This window comes from Megascapheus bottae, chromosome 16, assembly GCF_031878675.1.
Source record: "Megascapheus bottae isolate mThoBot1 chromosome 16, mThoBot2.hap1, whole genome shotgun sequence".
Lineage (NCBI taxonomy): Eukaryota > Metazoa > Chordata > Mammalia > Rodentia > Geomyidae > Megascapheus > Megascapheus bottae.
Genome location: NC_143524.1, coordinates 1,345,200 through 1,364,325, shown reverse-complemented (window position 1 = coordinate 1,364,325; position 19,126 = coordinate 1,345,200). Strand labels below are relative to the sequence as shown.

Here is a 19,126-nt window from a genome sequence, read left to right as displayed (position 1 = left end):
GGCCGCGCCCCGCTGGGTGCAGGGAGAGGAGCTGGGCGGAGGCCCTCCTCAGGGAGTGAGTGTGTGAGTGTGTGTGTGCACGCACACACGTGCATGCTCGGGGGGGACTGGAGACCTTAGTGGAGGTCGAGGACTAGAGGTGGCTGGAGGGGAGACTGGTTTCCATCCAAAAGAGACCAGGGCCCAGGGAAGGGCGGGGGGCATTGACATTTGGGCCGACTCGGGGGAGGCGGTGGGACAGTAAGGGACCCCAAGGAGCCGGCCTGCTCGGCTCTAGCAGCTGTGAGGGGCCCCATCAGGCCCACAGGGCCGACCTCTCACCCGGCGCCCACGGCCGGGAGTGGAGGAGCCCGTGGACCCTGAGCCTGGTGCCCTGGGTGACCTGGTGAGGGTGACTCTGCCAGGCCCAGGATAGGAGCAGCTGACATGGCACTTGAGACAGAGCCACTGTCACAGGCAGCTGCTGCCCTGGGCTGCGTGGGCCTCCCGGTGTCGCAGATGCCCAGACTGGCCCTACCGGGTCCCGTGCATCTCCCCGGGGCCGGGCTGCAGTGGACCCTGGGGTGAGGCTGCTGGGGTGGGCGGGCGGGACGTCCAGGGATGGCAGCCCAGTGCCCCAGGCAGATGCGCCTTCAACAAGAGCCTGCTAGAGTGTCACCTGCCCTCTGGTCATGGGGGATGTGGCAGGTGCTGCTGACAGGAGGCTGATGAGGGAGGGGGCTGCACGCAGACGGCACAGGCCAGGCCAGGGGGCTGCGGCACGCTGGGTCCCCCTGGCCTCCTGTGTGGTACCTCCGCCCACTCCCCACGCTGCTGCCAGGGGCTCTGGGGGGCTCCTGCCTGCTCCCTGCTTTCACGTGGCATCCCGCCCAGCAGGGGGCAGCGTGGCCCCGACGCTCAGTGGGGAGTCCACAGGTCAGAGGCGTGGGGCCAGGCCCACTCGACTGCCTTGGCAGCTGGCTCCGGCGGGGTAAATCACAAAGCCTTCAGAGAGTAGGCGATGGAAACGGCTAAGTAGACCTCAAGGTCAAGCCTAGGCAGACACAGTGGTCAAGGGGCTTCAGAGCCAGGGCTGTCGGGCTCAGGGTCAGACACTAGTGTGGGTGCAGTGAGAAGAGGGGCACCTGGGAAAGGCAGCTCTCACCAGAGTCCTGGTCCTGGTCCCTGCTCATCTGACACCACTCCCCACAGCCCTTCATTCGTCTTTCTTCCTCCCCCTCCCACCATCTTCTATCCATTTCCACACACACACCCATCCCCTTGCTTATCCATGCATCCACACATCCACCTGCTTATCCAGCCACCCACCAGTCCATTTGCCTCTGTTCACCTACCCGTGCATCTATCTGCTCATCCATCCGTCCAGCTAGCTCACTCTCCCATTCACTTACCCATCTGTCCATCTGCTCATTTGTCCATCTATTTGTCCTTCTATCTACCCAGCCATCCATCTATTTACTGTTCTGTCCATTCATCCACATGTCCACAAAGCCTTCCTTGAGCACCCCTGGAGGCAGAGCACATAGTGGAGCTTGTATTGAACAGAAGGGGAGGAATCACAAGCCTTCTGGACAGGAAACAGGGTCCCACACACTCTGGGTACCCCAACTTTGACTCCCACACACCTTCGAGCTTGGGGTACAACACCCATCAAGGCCACAGATGGCCTAAATACACAACAGTGTCCAGAGGGAGAACATAGGAAGACTGGTGAGGGGACTTTCCAGGAGCTTTATTACACAAAATGGGGGGTCTGAGAGTGGGGGCAGGGAGAGAGAGAGTTCTGAGCATTCATTGGGGGTACATGGACCCCTCACATCTGCATGGGGGTGCCGATCTCTCTTTGAAGGTCTCCATCTCTGGCCTTTCTTGGGGCTCCTGGCCTATCTAGCGAGCGGTTCCATCAGCTAATCACCAGGCTTCTTTCTTCTCCCTGGGGGAGGAGGTGAGGGATGGAGGCTGAGAGGGTCATGAGTAGAAGGAGGTCGGGCACCGAGCCATCCCATGGGCACAGGCAGGCTAGGCTGGTGACAGGAAGCAACTTTGCATTCGGGCAGGCCATGGCACATGACTGGAGTCTCTCCTGGGGCATGGAGGGAACCACGAGCTGGCACCTGCAGAGGCACAGCCACAGGCACAGGGAGGATGAGGCGGGGTCCGTGGAAGCCGGTCTTCTGACCGTCTGCTCCTCCCCACAGCCTTCCTACCATCCAGAGACCATCTCTGTTGCACCCTCGGCTGGGAGGCCCTCTTCCGTGTGAATCCTAGAGCCTGAGCCCTGGCACTGCTCGTGACTAGCTCCCAGGGGAGGGAACGCTGTCCAGTGCCTCCTGTCCCCGGGGCTGGCCCAGCTCCCACACAGCCAGCAGTGGGACCCCTGCCCCAGCACACAGCAGCAGGCCTCCTTCCTTCCCCAGCCAGGTGGCCCCTGGCCCCACCCAGATCCATTTGCCAACGTGAGATGAAGGAGGGCCCGGGCCAGGGCCCCTCGGGGCGGGGCGGGGGGGCTGGAGAATATCTGAGCCAGCCTAGCTCAGGGAACATTGTTCCCCTGCTCTGGCCAGCCCACCTCCGCCGAGGCAGCCTCAGCCCTCCTGAGCCTCTTGGCCTCGGGCTGGCCAGTGATGGTCGCGCCTGTGGTCAGGTTGGCGACGGTCCGCGCCACACGGCTCCCTTCCCGCGTCTGCAGCAGCCTTCTTCCCACCCACAGCGGCCGCCACGGGCAGCAGGCCAGGCTCAAGGGTCTCACTTGGCGCCCCCTCCAGTGCGGTCATCCGTGTGGCCCTGTGGCCTGCCAGGGCCCTGTGCACTTGGGTGGCCCAGCCTTGTGCTGGCCCAGCACGGAGGACAAAACCCCCGAAGTGGCTGCAGGCCTCTGTGGGGCTCAGACTCGCTCTGGACAATGCTTTAAGGCACGTGGAAGGTTCTAGGGCCGGGGTCCTCCCCCTTGCCCCACCCCCCACCTCCCTAGACTAGGGAGGACCAGAGCCCCCCCTCCTGCGGGGAGGGAGGTGCCGCCAGCCTGACTGCCCTGTCCTCCCTCCTCCAGTGCCGGGATGTTCGCCTTGGGTGCGGCCGTGCCACTGGTGGCAGGTGACACCAGAAGACCCCCAGGGCCCCCACCACCCCTGCTCCCCAAGCCAGGAAAAGACAACCTGCGGCTACAGAGGCTCCTGAGGAAGGCGGCCCGGAAGAAGATGGCGGGGGCTGCACCGGCCCCTCCCGGGGCCTTCCGGGCCTCCTTGTCCCCTGTGAGTGAGGCCAGCCACGACGTGGAGGCTCTGGGTCCAGCAGAGGTCCCCGGTGTGGTGGCCCCGCCGCTGCTCTCCCCACACACTCCCGTGGTCCACCACGTGCCCTCACCCCTGCAGAAGGCCACGCTGACCTCCAGCCTCCCCCAGCAAAGAGCTCTGTGCACTCGCTTCCAGGCCCTGGCCTTGGGACCTGTCCGGGGCCCTGATGGCTTTGCCTCTGTCCCTGCCCCCAAGGCGACCGGCACCCACGCCACCCAGTTCCACATCCAGCTAGCCTCGCCCCCGCAGGCTGGGGCTCGTGGGCTGGACGGGGGTCCAGCTGGCCAGGGTGGAGACACAGCCCCGGGGCCTCTCGGCGCGCGGCCTCGGATCCCAGTGGCCCACGTCCGCCCACTGTCCTCCGGGGCAGCGCCGGCAGGTACTCCCGGGCCGGGGGAGAGCCCGGCAGCAAGGCAACCGCCCGGCTTCCCGACCTCAGAGCCCAGAGAGGCTGTGGCCAGGGTGGCTGTGCCCGTTGGGCCCACCTGCCGCTCTCCAGGACCCTCACCCTTCAGCCTGGCCCCTGGGAACCCCGAGACAGAGTGTCTGGAGGAGCTGACTCCAGCCTCTGGTCCCCCTGGAGCCCTGCTCCCAGATCCACCCTCGGGCCCCCACCCATGCCCGCTCCCCAGAGTTGCGCCCGAGCCCGGGCTCAGCGGCGGGCTCAGCGGCTGGACACGCCTCAAGAAGCAGTTGATGGAGGAGCCTGAGCAGAGCCCAGAGCCCTCACAGCCGGAGCGGGCGGCCCTGCTGGGCCTGGCTGGGCCTGGACCGCCTGCCTCCCGGGCCTCCAGGATGTGGGACGCGGTGTTGTACCGCATGTCAGTGGCTGAATCACCAAGTCTCGTGGCAGGGCCTGGGGCTGGGGACCGGTCTGTGGCTGGCCCCGGCCGCCTGCCCTTCCTCTACCGGCCTCGCTTCAACGCCCGGAAGCTGCAGGAGGCTGCCAGGCCCCCGCCCGCACGCCCCAGCATCCTAGAGCGGGTCCCCCGGCCCAAGAATTTCAACCGGACAGCGGCCGGCTGGAGGCTGCAGTGAGGGGGCCGGCGGGCTTCCCTGGGCCCAGAGGAGGGCAGCAGAAGCAGGGGGACGCGGGCTGCGGGGAGCAGGGGCTGAGCAGAGTCTACTGGCTGGAGACAGGTCAGGTGGTGGGAGCATAAAGGACCAGTTGGAGAGGTGGACAGGCAGGGGACGACGGGAGGGAGGTGGGTGGTGAGGGGCAGCCCTGGTCAGCGCAGCATGGGAGCTTGGTGAGCGCAAAGGGACATGAGCCTGTGATAGGGAGGGGTGGGGCCGTGTTGACACACCAACCATCTGGCCAGGTCAGCTGGGCTCCCCTGGGCCAGGCTTGCTGCCCCCTCCCTTTTTGCTGTCAAAGCCTTGGGAACAGAAGCCATTCTGTGCAATGGACATAGTGGGCAGGCTGGGCCCAAGGGGTGGCAGGAGCCAGACCCATGGGTCAGGGTACAGGGAGAAGGAGACTCAGGCTAGAGGGAGCTAGCTAGCATAAGGGGTGCCCAGAGCAGGGGAGAAGGTGACTGGGCAGGGGAGAGGCCTAATGCAGCCTGACCTGCTGTCCCCTCACCTCCCTGCCTGGACTGCAGGACTTGCTGAGGGAAGAGAGAGAAAGAGAGAGAGAGAGAGAGAGAGAGAGAGAGAGAGAGAGAGAGAGAGAGAGAGAGAGAGACAGAGAGAGAGACAGAGACAGAGACAGAGACAGAGACAGAGAGAGAGACAGAGACAGAGAGAGAGACAGGTCCAGCCTGGTCATGGCCAGGGATGACCAGGAGAAGAGCCAAGCCAATGTCGGGGGAGAGGAGACCAGGCCAGGCCAGGCCTTGAAGGGGCCCTGCAATCAGCAAGGCTCTCATGGGCCTCCAGCCATGGGAAGAGGACCCCAGAGGTGCCGGGATTCAGGCAAGACAGGACTCAGTCGGGGGAGAGAGCACGAGACAGGCCGCTCAGCACCCACAACGGGAGGGATGATGTTGTAGCTGGAGCCTGGGATGCAGGCCGCAAATAAATGCCTATCTAACCACGTGGGTGTCATTTCTGCCTGCGCCAGCAGCTGCAGCTAGGACAGGAGGGCCAGGCCCAGGTCTGGCCTCCCCTATCTGGGGAGTCCTCTGCCTCCTCATCGCTGGCCCTGCAATAGCCTCCCTAAAGGGCATGCCGGGAGTAGCCCCTGCTGTGGTGGCTGGCTGGCCTGGCCCTGGGAGAAGGGCAGGACTTCGGGTTGGTCAGAGACGAGGGGCTCACGTCTGCCCAGGTCCAGGAAGACTTCGCTGGGCCTGAGCTGGGGCCAGTTCTGAGGCCAGGCCTTCAGCCTTCCAGTAGGGGAGCCCTTGTGTGCAGTGCGCTGTGTACTGGCCCTGACTCACCAAGACAGGCGGCCGAGGCAACCTAGGACACGGAGCCCTCGTCCACAAACACTTTCTCGTACTTCCCGTGGCCGGTGGCCACAAACTTGTACCTCTTCCCAGATGGAGTGCTCTGTTGGGGAAGGGGATGGAGTCAGGCTGGCCAGGGCAGCCCTCCCCTGGTGGGCAGTCCGTCCTGGCCCACAAGGTGGAGGTTTACCTTGACGGTGGAGGCGGTCTTACAGCCGCCTCTCTGCTCCCAGAGGCTTTTCTTGCTCATATCTCCAGCCACAATATCCTTCGGGAAGGAGAAGGAAGAGACTGGCCATGGAGCTGGAGGCCCTGGGCCCCAGGCCCCTCCCTTTCACTTGGCTTTCCCGGGAAAGGCAGGGAAGCAGTGAAGGCGCCATGCCCCTTTCCTCTCAGCCCTCCGTCCACCCTTACTGAACGTGCATTTTCAGGGGACCTCCTCAATGGCTGACTTCTCCAGCTCTGACTTCCCGGATGGGCCTTGCTGGGGTGTGGAGTGGGGTGTAGGAAGCCCTACCCTATAGGGAGAGGTCTTGGTGGGGAGCCCTACCGTGCAGAGTGAGGTCTTTGTAGCAGACTGAGTCTGCACCTCTCCAGTCTCCCACAGGCTCTTGGTGCTGGCCACGGCCATGCTGGGAAGCTCGATGGAGGTCTGGCGGGACAATTTAGGGATCCAAGCAGCAGACTGCAGAGAACACAGAGCCCCAAGACCAGCTTAATGGACACGTCAGAGGGTCCACCAAAGTCCCTTTTGATCCAGTGTTTCCCCTAGAAGGCTTTAATACACGGCGGGAGCCAGCTCCCCCCGGCTTGCATGCGCACACAGGCTGTCTGCAAACCCTGCCCGATTCTGAAGAGTCCAGGGTACTGGGTGGTACACAGGGGGCTGTCTCCAGGCTGCATGGCACAGTGCTGGGGGCCCGGGGGACTGCTGGGGGAGCGCAGGGTGGCAGAAGGATATGGGAACAGTAGTTGAGCAGATGGCCATGTGGTGAGGCTGGGCACACGGACGCTGGCTGGAGACGGGGTGGAGGTCGGGTTGAGGGAGGGGCAGTGGGTAGAGGGGCGCTGGCCGGGTGGGTGTTAGGACACAGGCTGGTGTGGATGAGCTGGTATGGCCTGGGTAGACAGGGAGACGGCCTGGGCAGTGCCGTGTGGCGGGGTTGGTGCGGGAGCGAGGACAGCCAGCTGTGGGCACACCTCGGCGGCCTGGGTGTACTGCTGCAGGCGCTGGTCGATCGTGGAGATGGACAAGGCTGGCTGGGACTTCCTCACATTGTTGCTGGAGGTAGAAGGAAGGCAGAGCCACACTCACATCTCCCCCAGCTCCTCCCCACCGACGGCAGCCCCCGCCCGCCCGCCCTCCAAGCTCCCAGATCTCCGCCCACAGTGCTCTCTACCACCTGCTCCTGGGGACTGTCGGAGGGCACACAGACCCACCTCTTCTCAATGGAGCGGTTCAGGCACTCGGTCCGCTCGGCCAGCTGTGGGGGTGGGCACAAGGGTGGGTCTTGGGCAGCAGAATAAGGCCGACGCTCGGAGCCCAGAGGTCCAAGCTGGCCAGCAAACCACCCACAGCCCAGACTCGTTCACCAAGCGCTGGAAGGATGGCACAGGGAGGCCGGGCCAGGAGAGGGGCGGCACCCAACTTCACCTACGTTGATGGAGGGGCTTGGGGGAGGTGAGCTGGAGTCTGCAGTCCCCGCCAAGAGAGGAGGGCTGGGGGGCCTGTGCTGTCCACCAGTCTGGCACTAGAGAGAAGAAAGCCAGGTGGTTCAGGTGCACCGGCTGCACTCTCTGTCTGCCCCACTCAGGGCCTACAAGCAGGCTCTGTCCCCTCCCTGGCCGGGGTTAGGTCTGGCCCTGGGTCACTAGGCAGGAAACCATCTCTGTCCTGGGAAGAATTTTCCCACAGAGTCACCAGCCTCGAGGCTCTCTAACCATGTGGTCTGGAGGGACCAGAGCAGGGCAGTGGGCACCGGCTCTCCCAGGCCAGTCCAAGAGGCCCACAGTGTGGGCCAGGGGGAGAATGGGTCCTGTTTGGACTGGGGAGAGCCCTCACCTCCACCTCTGCCACCCCTGGGGCGCCCCCGGCAGGCTCCACTGGGTCTGGCCCTTCCTGGTTCAGGGGCGCGTCCTCCAGCTGCACAGCCGGTGGGTTCAGCCCATCGCCGGCCTTGCTTTCACAGGCGCGCTGGCTGGGCCTATGGATGGAAGGGGAGCCGAGCAGGGGAAAACCATGGGATGGCTTATTCCAGACCAAGTCCCAGTGCCCTGACCTGTGAACTAGGGTGAGGCCCTGCTTCTTTGGGGAAGGAGATCCAGCCACCTTAGAGCTAGCCCTCCCTCTCCGTGAGGGATGAGGCTCCACGGGGCTCAGTAACCACTGCCCAGAGCCACCTGGGCACCGAGCCTGGACCTCCCTTGTAGCCCCTCTCTGGACAAGGCCAGGTTCTAGAGGCCGTCCCTGGCCTCCATGCTGGGCTGGCCCGGCTGCCTGAGCTGCCAGCTCTGGGTCTGCTCCGTGGGTGGGCAGTGGAGGGGAGGCTGGTGGGTGTCCAGAGTGGCAGAGGTGAGGACAGGGTCTGTATCAGTGACAAGAAGGCCATGGACAAGGAGGGGCAGGGAGGCAGACAGCTGGCCGCCTGTGTGGCTTTGTATTGGGGCGGGAATGGACCTGGAGGATAAGACAGTAAATTCCTTCATTTTCCATGATTTCAGACCCCTTGGTGAATGTGCCAGCCAAGACCCAGACCCACCGCCCAAGGTGGGCCAGAGTCAGAGCCAGAAGCAACCACACACAGGGAGGGTTCAGGCGCTGGGGGCCCAGGCGGTCAGGCAGGTTTGGGGGTGGGGTAGGAGCCGCAGAGCTGAGCTCCCCAGGAAAGGGCCAGAGCCCCACCCAGCATGTACAGGACCCCAGGACACGTGGAGGAGAGAGAGCTGAGCAGGCATGCCCGCTGGCCCAGGGCCTCCGGGGGCCGGCAGGGGGCTGAATCCGGGAAAGTGGACAGCTCAGCCTTGGGCTGCGGCCCACTGGAGGCCATGGGGCCCTAGCCCCTGTCTTGGAACTTGCAAGCATGCTAGGCTGAAACACACACTGCTGTCCAGGCCTGAGAAGCAGTCCTCAGGCGTGGACCCCGAACGGGAGAGGGCAAGGGGAGGCAGGGGAGAACCCCCATCCACCAGCCTCCACAAACCGTGGGTTCCCTGCCACCCCCTGAGACAGGCACAGGCACCCGCACATCTGGAAAGCATGAAGCACTGCAGGCATACATCTGGTGGTACCTTCTCCACCTCCTGGGAGTAGGTCAGCCAGCCCTGGGGAGGGGGAGAGGGGAGGGGGCGCAGCCTCCTGGCACAACTTGCATTATATAAGGACACTGCAGCTGTGTGCTGATGTGGCAAGACCCCAGTCCTCACAGCTGGTCTGGACAGGGCCGGGGGCCCTGGGGAGCCCAGGAATGAGATTTCCTCACCGCCCTCTCCCAAAGCCCATCAGGCCACTCACTGTCTAGCTCTCTTCCTTCCCGTCTCTTCCCACCTCCCTCCCTCTCTTCCCCCTTCATTGCCTTTGGGCTTGGGGGGGGGGACTGGCTAGGAAAAGGGGAGCTTAGGCGGTGATTACAGCATGGGTTAGGGCCCAGGAAAGCTCTGCACAGCCACCGGCCTCCGGGCCTTGACCCACACTTGCCTGGCCTCTGGGCTCTCGCCATGAGAGGGCTCAGCGCGGCCATCCACGATTCCCTCGGCCCCACAGTGTGGCTGCCATTGCTCTGGCTTCTGGGACCAGTCACCAAAACCCTCGTCCTCATCCACTTCAGGGCCCTGTGAGGGCTTCAGGCTGAGGCTGAAAGTACAGAGGTGTGAGTGTGTGTGTGTGTGAGAGAGTGAGTGTGTGTGGAGTGTGTGAAAGTGTGTGCGTGTGTGAAAGTGTGTGGAGTATGTGTATAGAGTGTATGTCAGTGTGTGTGTGTGAATGTGTGTGAGAGTGTGTGTGAATGTGTGAATGTGTGTGAGAGTGTGTGTGTGAATGTGTGTGCGTGCATGTGAATGTGTGTGAGTGTGTGTGTGAATGTGTGTGAATGTGTGAGTCTGTGTGTGAATGTGTGTGAGTGTGTGTGAAAGTGTGTGAATGTGTGTGAGAGTGTGTGAATGTGTGAGTGTGTGAATGTGTGTGTGAATGTGTGCGTGTGGGTGAGTGTGGGTGAGTGTGTGAATGTGTGTGGGGAGTGAGTGTGGGTGAGTGTGTGAATGTGTGTGAGTGTGTGAATGTGTGAGTGTGTGTGTGAATGTGTGAGTGTGTGTGTGAGTGTGTGAATGTGTGTGTGAGTGTGTGTGAATGTGTGCGTGTGGGTGAGTGTGTGAATGTGTGCGTGTGGGTGAGTGTGGGTGAGTGTGTGAATGTGTGAGTGTGTGTGTGAGTGTGTGAATGTGTGTATGAGTGTGTGTGAATGTGTGCGTGTGGGTGAGTGTGGGTGAGTGTGTGAATGTGTGCGTGTGCGTGTGTGAGGGATGGGCCCGCAGACTTGAGCCAGGTCCTCTACTTTGCCTCCCCTCCTCAGATGTGTGCCCCGCACTGCCCCGCGGTGGGAGCTGCCCCGCAGGGCTCCCAGTGGCCTCCACACGTCTGGGACTTGCCGAGGGCAGAGCTGAGCCCCTTCCTGCAGTCTGACACCCCACACACCGCTCCACAGGACGGGGTGTCTCCCCTTCAGGCCTGGGCACCCCGTGTCTGGGCTGTGTCTCCCCACAGTCTCAGGCTTCCCACAGGCAGAGCTGCACCTCCCCCACCGGTCCTGTCAGTGCCTCAAAGACAGTGCTCTGTCTCCCCCTTCAGTCCAACCCTCCCAAGAGCTGCGCTGCTGTGTCTCCAGTCCTGGGCTTCTGAGGCAGAGCTCTGCCTCCCTGCAGGCGGGGGCTCTCCATAGACAAAGCTGGGCTCCCTTGGGTTGGGACCCCAGAGACAGAGCAGTGTTCCCCCTTCAATCGGATGCAAAATCAGAGCAACGTCTCTCATCTACCTGGGGCTTCTCCTTCACTTTGGGCCTCCCCAAGACCACAGCTGAGCCTTTCTCTAGTTTGGGGCTTCTCAAAGACAGAGCTCTGTGCCGCCCCCCCCCCCCTTTAATCTGGGGTTTCCTTTGGCTGCTGTGGCCCTAGGCACCTTCTCCAAGCCTGGTCTGGAGCCGCAGCGGGCCCTGGGTCTCGGAAGGCTTGGGGTAACTGAGGACCTGTGGAGAGGTCATGACCCCGCCTGAAGCTGCTGACTCGAGAAAGCCGGGCCAGGAAGAAGGGGAGCATTAGTGGAAAAACAGCCCAGCCCAGCCACGGAGGCCTCCCGGGCCCATGGCCGCCAACTTGGATTTGGGCTGCATGAGTCACGGCAGGCAGCCGGGAGCTTGGGCGGGGGGCTCGGGGCCCCGAGGGGCTCTGGGGCTAGGGCCGAGCAGCTGGGGTCAGCATCCGTCCAAGCAGGCCCGGGGGCCAGGCAGGGTGTCCAGAGCCTGAGTCAGAGCCCTGAGGCCGGCTGGGAGGGGCCGCCTCCTGGACTCAGGCTGCCTCGAGCCCTGCCCTGCTGCCAGGCTGGCCTCCTCCTCCAACCCTAGTACCTGGACCCCCAAGCCTAGGGGTGACCCCCGCTTCTGCCCAGAAACTAGGGGTTTCGGGGGCCAAGGTAGCCTACAGTGCCTCTTGCTCTGGTTGTTCTGGGGCGCAGTTGCCTTCATCCTGGTCCCGGTCGGGCCGTGGCTGGCCTCCCTCCCGCCGGTGCTGCTCTTGGTCTCTGTCCTCCACACTCCGCTGGGTGGTGAGCCTGTGGGGGACACAGAGGCCGGTCAGGGCAGTGGCTGGCCAGGGCAGTGGTGGACAAGCCCTGCCGCTGGCCACTTCCCCTGGCCTCATTTGACTATTCAGGTATTCATTGGGCTAGTACTGGGCCTTGAACTCAGGGCCTGCAAGCTGTCCCTTAGGGTTTCGACTTCAGGCCGGCACTCGACCACCTGAGCCACACCTCCACGTCCAGACTTGGCTGTTGGTCCACTGGAGTCTCACAGACTTTCCTGCCCCAGCTGGCTTTGAACCACAGTGCTCAGGCGCTTGCCTTCTGCCTAGCCGGGATTACAGGCATGAGCCACCCGTCCCGGGCTTCGGTTTACTGTAGAAGAACTCACACAAAGCAGTTGAGAAGCTACTCCAGCCCAGACGGAGGACTCAAGGCTGTGCCTTCGCCACGGCCTCCAGGTGCCCTCTGGTGAATGGTGGGCCTTGGTGGGCAGAAGTCAGAGACTGACTGGCCCCTCCTGCCATCCCCTCCCCAGACCAGCTCCTGTCAGGAGCCTGGAGGGTTAGAGAGGAGTGGCACTGAGTCCAGAGGGAGGGAGAGCCGGGGTGGCCACAGCACAGAGCCCTGGCCAGTGGCAATGCTGGGCGACGAGCCCACAGCAACTGCCAGCTCCCCCTACCCAGCCACAGCCCCCTTCGGCCCCCCAAGAGCGATGTGTGTTGGGTGAGGGTGGGGGTGAGGCAGGCTGGGCCTGGCCAGCCAGGCTGGACTTCTGGTCCCAGCCAGCCCTTTCCATGTCCACCTTGAGCCATGGTTCAGGTGTGTCGGCTGGGCAATCGCCCGTATCTCCGGACCCTTGGTAGGGTCTATCTGTGTGTTCCAAAGGTGGGGAAACTGAGGCCAGGAAATGCTTCTGCCCGGCCAGTGCCACAGCACACAGGCTTCCTGGGGCCTTGCCCCGGGCTAGAGAGGAGGGCGCAGACCACAGGCTCCTGGTGTCAGGGGGGCACCACGGGCCTCCACCACCCTGGCCACCCTCCAGAGGGTCTCCCATTCACAGCCCACCACCAGGTCTAGGTGGGCAGCTGGAGGCCACGCAGGCCTGGGTCTCCACGCGGGCCTGGGTCTCCACGCTGGGGTCTCGGTCTCTCCCGGCTAATGTCCGCTGAACGACCCCAGCGCCTGCTCCCCTCGGGGCCCCCGTCCCGGCCAGGCAGTGCTGCCAGCTCATGATCTAATCTCTCCAGGTCTCCCTAAGCCTGTCAGACGAAAGCCAGGCCTCTCCACAGGCTCCAACACACGGCGCCCCCCTCCACAGCCACGTGGGATTCCAGCCTCCTCTCACCGCAACCCCCACCCAGAAAGCCCCTTAATTCCCCACACCTGGCTCCCGTCACCGCAGATGAAGGCCGGGCTGCAAGGCCTCGCGGGCGGGGGTGGGGGGCTGCTAGGCCCCGTCCTACCTGGGGAGAGGAAGCGCCTCACTCCCAGGGCCTCCCCAACCCCTGAACCCAGGTGCACTGGAGCCCTGAGCTGGGCCGGCGTCGGGGCTGCCCCTCCCCTGGAGCGAGCCCTCTAAGGAAGGCCTCCCCCCACTCCCACCCGTGTGCACCCCGGGTCCCGCTCCTGAGCACGTGTGCCCCTGTGCTGGCTTGACTGCCAGCCAGAGCCTGGGACCCAGGCCGAACCTCACTTCCTCTTGGGGATTCCCAGCACCTTTCCTGGGGTCCCTCACAGAATCAGACCCCCCCCCCGCAAGCAGCAGGGGCAGCACACCCAGGCCACAGCCCCCCGCCTGGGGCAGCCCAGCGCACACACGTCCTCCACGGGCCCTGCACGCTCACGCATCCACACACTGCTCAAGTGCACACACACGGCACACGTGTCCACCTACACACTTACACTCACGCACACATGTTCCGATGTGCTCACACACACCAGCACGTGGTCACACCACACACTCACACTCACACACACACACACGGGGAGCCCTGTACACACATGCCCACATACGTTCACACAAACGCTCACACACACCAACACGTGTGCTCACAGACACCCTCAGACACACATGCAGGCCCTCACAGACACATGCCTGCACACGTGTACGTGGACATGCTTGGGCACATGCAGATAAGACTCAGGGGCAGATCACAGGACGGCCAGTCAGGCCCCCACCCGGGCTCTCCCTGGGGTGCCCCTGCCTCTCTATTTACTGTTTTCCTCTGTGTCACCCCGACAACGTGGTGGGAGCTTGGCCAGAGGCCACAATGTTTGCTGGGAACCTCATCTCTGAGGAGTTGCCTCTCAAGTCACCCCCTTTTGACCCCCTGGAAAACAGCTCAGAGACAGTTGGGGTACAGGGTGGGGGTCTTGTGGAGCCCCCTGCCACTCCTGTGCTAGGGGAAAGCCCTGCCTGCCAGAGTTCCTGACCCAGCAGCTGAGGCCGAGAGGCCCCCGGGCCCCTTCCCTGCCCCCTCCCTTCCCGCCCGCCGGCCCCGCCAGCCCGCCCGCCCGCCTGAGGCCCCCGGATGTGAGTAACGCGGCCCCCTCCCCATGACCTCACCCCCACCTCCCCACAGCTGGGCTCCGTTCTGGGAACTGAAAGGGGGTGGCTCTCCTGGGGTGGGGTGGGAGCCTCTGGCCTGGGAAAAGCGCCCCCCCCCCCCCCCGGCCAGCATCCCAGACCCCTTGGCAGGCTGGGAGGCTGTCAGGCCTCCCGCCCACAGCCGCGGAGCCCAGCAGGCCAGCTGCACAGGATTTGCCGTCCTGAGCAGTGCAGTCAGCCATTTCCTGCGTCTGTTCTGGCTCCGAGGCCCAGGGCTCAGCCCGAGGGGCTGGGATGGGGCCCTGACCCCACCCAGGTGCGGCGCACGCTTGGACCCCAGTCAGGACCCCTCTTTTGAGCAAGAGCCCCCCCCATCAGGATGTCCACCAGGCCACCGGCCACACACCAGCCGGGGTCTGCTCTTCTTCCTGTGCGCCCCCTCCCCCTGCACAGACCCACAAGACCCACACTGCCTGCCCTGTGGCGCCTGCAGCTGCGGCCCCCTCCCCTCTTCCTCCTCCACAGCTCCTGGAGGGCCTCAATCCCACCTCAACACTGCCCCCTGCAGGCGGCTCCGCTGACCACAGTCCTGTCCGCCTGAGCCTGCAAGTCAGGCAGCTGGCACGTGGGGGGGGGGGGCAGCAGGAGTACGAGGAGGGGGTTTCAGGCCACAGGGGAAGCCCCAGAGTGCTGGCTGGGAGCCTGGGGGACCTGCGAGGGCTGAGGCCTCTGGTGGCCCCACACAGGCTTCCCCAGGTGGGGCGCTCCGGGGCCGCCTTCTCCAGAGCTGTGGGACTGGGTGGGGCAGGCAGGCGGGACCCTGAGCTCTCTTGGGAGCTGCGAGAGGGCACGGGAGCCCCCTCTCTACACACTCACACCTGGCCCTGCGCTGGGCTACTCCATTGACCCCTGTCTGGGTCTGTGTCCTTCCAGGGGTGGACAGGATGAAGAGACCCATGTTCCTGCTGTCACAAGCCAGTGAGAGAGGGCCAGCGTCCCTGGTGTCCAAGGATAAACATGTAGGGCCCAGGGGACTGAGAATGTGGCCTGCAGGTGAACAGGGGACTGGGGCCAGAGAGAGGGGCAAGGCAGAGACCTCAGAACCACCCAGGAGTGGAGAGGCGCTGCCATGCCAGGGAGACCAGCAGGGCCCCTGGAGGAGGGATGGAGGACCAGCAGGGAGGACTAGAGGGAGTGTCTGAAAGGAGCCAGCCTGTCTATATTAATGCCCATGCAGTGTGAGACAGGACCTGGGAACTGAGTCTCACCAGGGCAGTGTGGAGCATGGAGGCCTGGGGAGATGGCACTTACCAGGCATTTTTGTAGTCCTCCAGGCCCTAATGGGCAAACTGAGGCAGGTGGAAGTGACCAGGGGGGCTGGGATGGAAGGGCCAGGGAGACCCCTTCCCTGGCTGGAGGGGCCCCTTTTTTGTTTCTCTGACGCTGGAGCAGCCCCCCCCCCAGGGCACAGCCAAGTCCATTGCTGGTCTCACTGGGAATTGCACGCATGTCCTGGGTCTTGGAGAGCCCAGCCCCGACAGCTCAGGTCCCCAGCCTGCCTCCTTGTTCACTGCAGCCCCTGTGAGCCTCAGCATCACCACTCCTGGGCACCAAGATAGCCAACATACGGTGAGTCTCAGTCTGCTCCACCCCAAAAACCACGACTCGCCCTCGAGACGCTGCGGGGCCAGCTGTAAGGGTGGCTCTAAAGGCCATGCCAGCCAGGCCTCGCGACGGGTCTGAGGGCAATGGTCTGGCTCAGCAGTGCGAAGCCGGGAGCCGCTGGCTGCCCTGAGGAAGCAGATGAGGGAGGCCCACTGCCCTCCACGGACTCACGTGGGATCAGGTCCTGGGGCAGGGGTCACCTGAGGAATCAGGCTGTATCACCCCTGGAGGAGGCAGTTTGTGATGGACAACCCGGGACCAGGGAGGGTCTGGGGGCCCTGTTCCAGAAGGCCCAGGAGACTCTGCTCTCCCTGAGTCCTTCTGCTGCCGTGGAGACCCCACGCTCAGCTTCATCTCCCCTGGCCTCCATCCCTCAGCCTCACCCTCCTGGCCTCTGTCCACAGCACACTCCTTGGAGCAGAGCCAGCCTTAGCTCCCAGAGCCTCACAGTCCCCGGAAGCAGGGGAGGCCCTGGCCTGGCCTCCCAGGACCCCTGCACCCTGTCCTTGGGAGCTGCTAGGGCCCCCCAGCCTGCAGACCTGCAATCACGGGAGCCCTGCAGAACACAGGAGAAGGGGGAGCCCCAGAGGGCTCTGCGCGTCAGGGACCCACGCCCCGCTGAAGCCTTGGCCCAGGCTACACCCAGGGATAGTACCCAAAAAAGCCTTCGTCCCCTGCACCAGGAGGAGGCGCTGTGCAGCCTAGGCAGAAGCTGCGCCTCTCTGAGTCCTTCCAACGGGAAATGCTCCTGAGGCCAGAAGGGGACAGCGCCGCCTGCCCGGGTCTGCCCCGTCTCCCACACGCAGTCTTGGCCACCCTTCCCTTTAGTACTCCGTGGTCCCACTAGGTGTCTTCTCCCCATACCTCCTTCCTTCCTAGCCTGGCCTTTTGTTGGATGAGCTTAGCTGCTTCTGCCCTGACCCCCAGAGCTGGCCAGTGGCCCAGGGCTAAGTGACAAGGGGCTGACCAGGGGGCGCTGCTTCCCTCCCACACTGGCTCAGGGACCCCTGGTCACCAGCTCCCCGCCCCCAAGCTTCTGTCCTCTCCTCTCTGCCCTCATCCACCTGACCGCTGACTGGGCCCTGGCCTGCGTCATCTCCACTTGCAGGGACTCCCTCAGGTCTCAGTGCCGAGTGGCTCCACCTTACACAGCTGGGGCTGGGGTCTCGCTGGCGAGAGGCGTCACATAGACCCCGCCGACATCTCCAGCCTTCTCTGCTCTGCTGCCCCCTCCCCTCCCCTCTCCTCCCCCAGGCCCCACCAGGCCCCACCACCTGCTCCACACCCCCGCGTGGTGCAGGCCCTGGACGGAACCCATCATTCTTCCCCCCTCCAGCCCCCATCCATCCTCCCTGCAGATTCCTCTCCAACACCTCATTCTTCAAGGGGCCGGGGATTCAAATTTGAGTGGTTGCAGCCAGCTCTCTCCAGACCCCCACAGCGCTCAGGCCTGCAAGCCCAGGAACCTGGCCCTGACTGCAGCGTGCACATGGCACCTGGCCCGGGGAGCGGGGGTGAGGGAGACTGCATACAGAGAGGACAGGTGGCAGAAGTCTCACAAGGCACCGGGGGGGGGGAGGGGCTGGGGCCAAGGGCGCTGGAGCAGGGTGGGGGGGGCCCCAGAGCCCCAGCTTTGCTTCCCCTCCCCATAGAGGTGCAGCCTTCCTCTCTCCCACCACCCCCAGCGTCTGCCCATCCCAAGCTGGCGTGCACATGTCTGGCTCTCCGCCTGCACCTCTGGGGGTTGCCGGGGAGGGGCTCCATCCTCGGCATTCCCTGCTCCCACCTGTCTTCCCTGGGGCCATGGGCCCAGATCCCCAACTGCCCTGCTCGCCCCAGGCCATCGCGCACCTCCGGGAGAGTGGCCACCCACTGAGGACCCCACTTCCACGGAAGCACCTTCAACAGGGCACCTATGGGCATGGCAGCCACAGGACCTAGGGCTGGGCCCTGTGCAGCCTGGCGCCTTGCTCCAAAGACCTGGTGAGACCAGAAACAGGGCTGGCCTCCCAGCCCCACTCTGGCTCTTCCCTTGGAGAGGGATCCCAGCCCCTCGACGCCTTCGGCCCCCCTGCCCTACCTCTTCTGCTGTGCTCCACACTCAGCCTTCCGCCAGCAGCTTCCCCGGGGCTCTATTTCTCTGCCCGTCCTCAGTCAAGCTGGACTTGTGTCCTGGGTGGAGGTGGCTACCCAGCTATCCCCCCCCCACCCTCCTGCCCACTCCATCCTGGTGTGGCACCACTTGCTGCAGACCTGAGCTCGCTCTTCCTCCCCTGCTCGCTGGTACACTGTGTCCAGGCCTGTCTGTTCTCCATGACCCTGACCACAACACCGCAGGGGCGTGGGCCAGCTACCCTGCAGCCCTGGAGACCTTCCCAGCATCTGCTCCGCCAACGGCATCCTCTTGAGAGGGGAGCCATGGCTGCCTCTGGGTGTCTCTGTGCTGCCAGGTCAGGGCAACCCTGCTCTGGGGAAAGGGCCAGAGGGTCTTGTCAGCCTTGGATGGCAGGCCCTCTTGGCGAGTCTGTGGCTCGGAGCAGCGGCGGCCCTGGCAGCCTGGCCGAGCTCAGGAAGCAGGGCTTTGGCATGCAAAGCCTGACACGCGATGGTGGTGACAGCAGCTTCATCTGCCATCCCTGTCTCCTCTCTTCCTGGCCGGCGGTGCCCAGATTCCCTGCACCCCGAGTGCCTTGCTCACTGCCACTGCCCACAGACACCATCCAGCAGCCTCCTGGCCTCCCTCAGCCAGACTCACAGTGCTCACACTGACTGCCCGCCTGAGCAAGTGTGCCCGCCGGCTGCCCCACCTGTCCTTTGGGGCCGGTGTCCCAGGGCCTCAGTGCTCCTGCTTGAGGCCTCCACAGGGCATATGCCCATCCAAGCCAGGGTGCCCTGCCTGGCCCATGGGGACCCCCTGAGCCAGCCTGAGATTTCCTGCCCACTGACGTTCAGGCTGCAGCCCTCGCTGAGCCTCTGTGCTCCAGTCTGCACACAGACACCAAGGTCCCTGGAAGATCCCGGGGTGCTCCGAGCGGCGCCGCTGGGCACAGAGGGCTCTTACCTCGTCCCTGACCTGAGACGCCCCCAGCAGCCACGCTGGAGACGCAGCCATCACCCTCCCCACGGCCCTGGTGGTCAACGCATGACCAGTGCTCGGGGGCCAAGCACCTGAGAACCAGGGGAGAGGAGAGCAGGCAATGGAGGCAGAAAATCCCTCCGCCCGGAGAGGGCCAGGGCCTGCGGGGCCGGTGGCCTGCGGGGCCGGTGGCCAGCCCTCTGCTCCCTCTCTCTCGGACTGTGGGCCTTTCCCACTGTCTTCCTTCTCTTCCTGCCAAGAACACCCAGCAGGGACCCCACCGCGGCCCCAGGCCCCATCACTAACCCCATCGCCTGCTCTGGCTCCCTATTCTATGGCCTCCATGGAACAACAGAGAAGGGAGCTGAG

At 64.3% G+C, this 19,126-nt stretch overlaps 2 protein-coding genes across 2 annotated transcripts; one reads left to right on the top strand and one right to left on the bottom strand.

Annotated features, from left to right (window-relative positions):
* The first annotated feature begins 671 nt into the window (after positions 1-671).
* Positions 672-4,331, top strand: Prr33 (proline rich 33). Its single transcript, XM_090348621.1, has 4 exons — positions 672-915; positions 2,299-2,456; positions 2,565-2,764; positions 3,050-4,331. The coding sequence occupies exons 1-4, from the start codon at positions 672-674 to the stop codon at positions 4,329-4,331; spliced, it is 1,884 nt and encodes a 627-aa protein (XP_090204747.1).
* On the bottom strand, positions 1,718-18,014 carry Lsp1 (lymphocyte specific protein 1). Its single transcript, XM_090347151.1, has 11 exons — positions 17,935-18,014; positions 11,370-11,498; positions 9,378-9,533; positions 7,746-7,887; positions 7,342-7,434; positions 7,124-7,167; positions 6,884-6,965; positions 6,234-6,368; positions 5,874-5,951; positions 5,675-5,786; positions 1,718-1,933 (listed from the first exon to the last, which is right to left on the bottom strand). The coding sequence occupies exons 1-10, from the start codon at positions 17,994-17,996 to the stop codon at positions 5,697-5,699; spliced, it is 1,011 nt and encodes a 336-aa protein (XP_090203277.1). The 5' UTR covers positions 17,997-18,014; the 3' UTR covers positions 1,718-1,933; positions 5,675-5,696.
* Between the last annotated feature and the right edge of the window lie 1,112 nt (positions 18,015-19,126).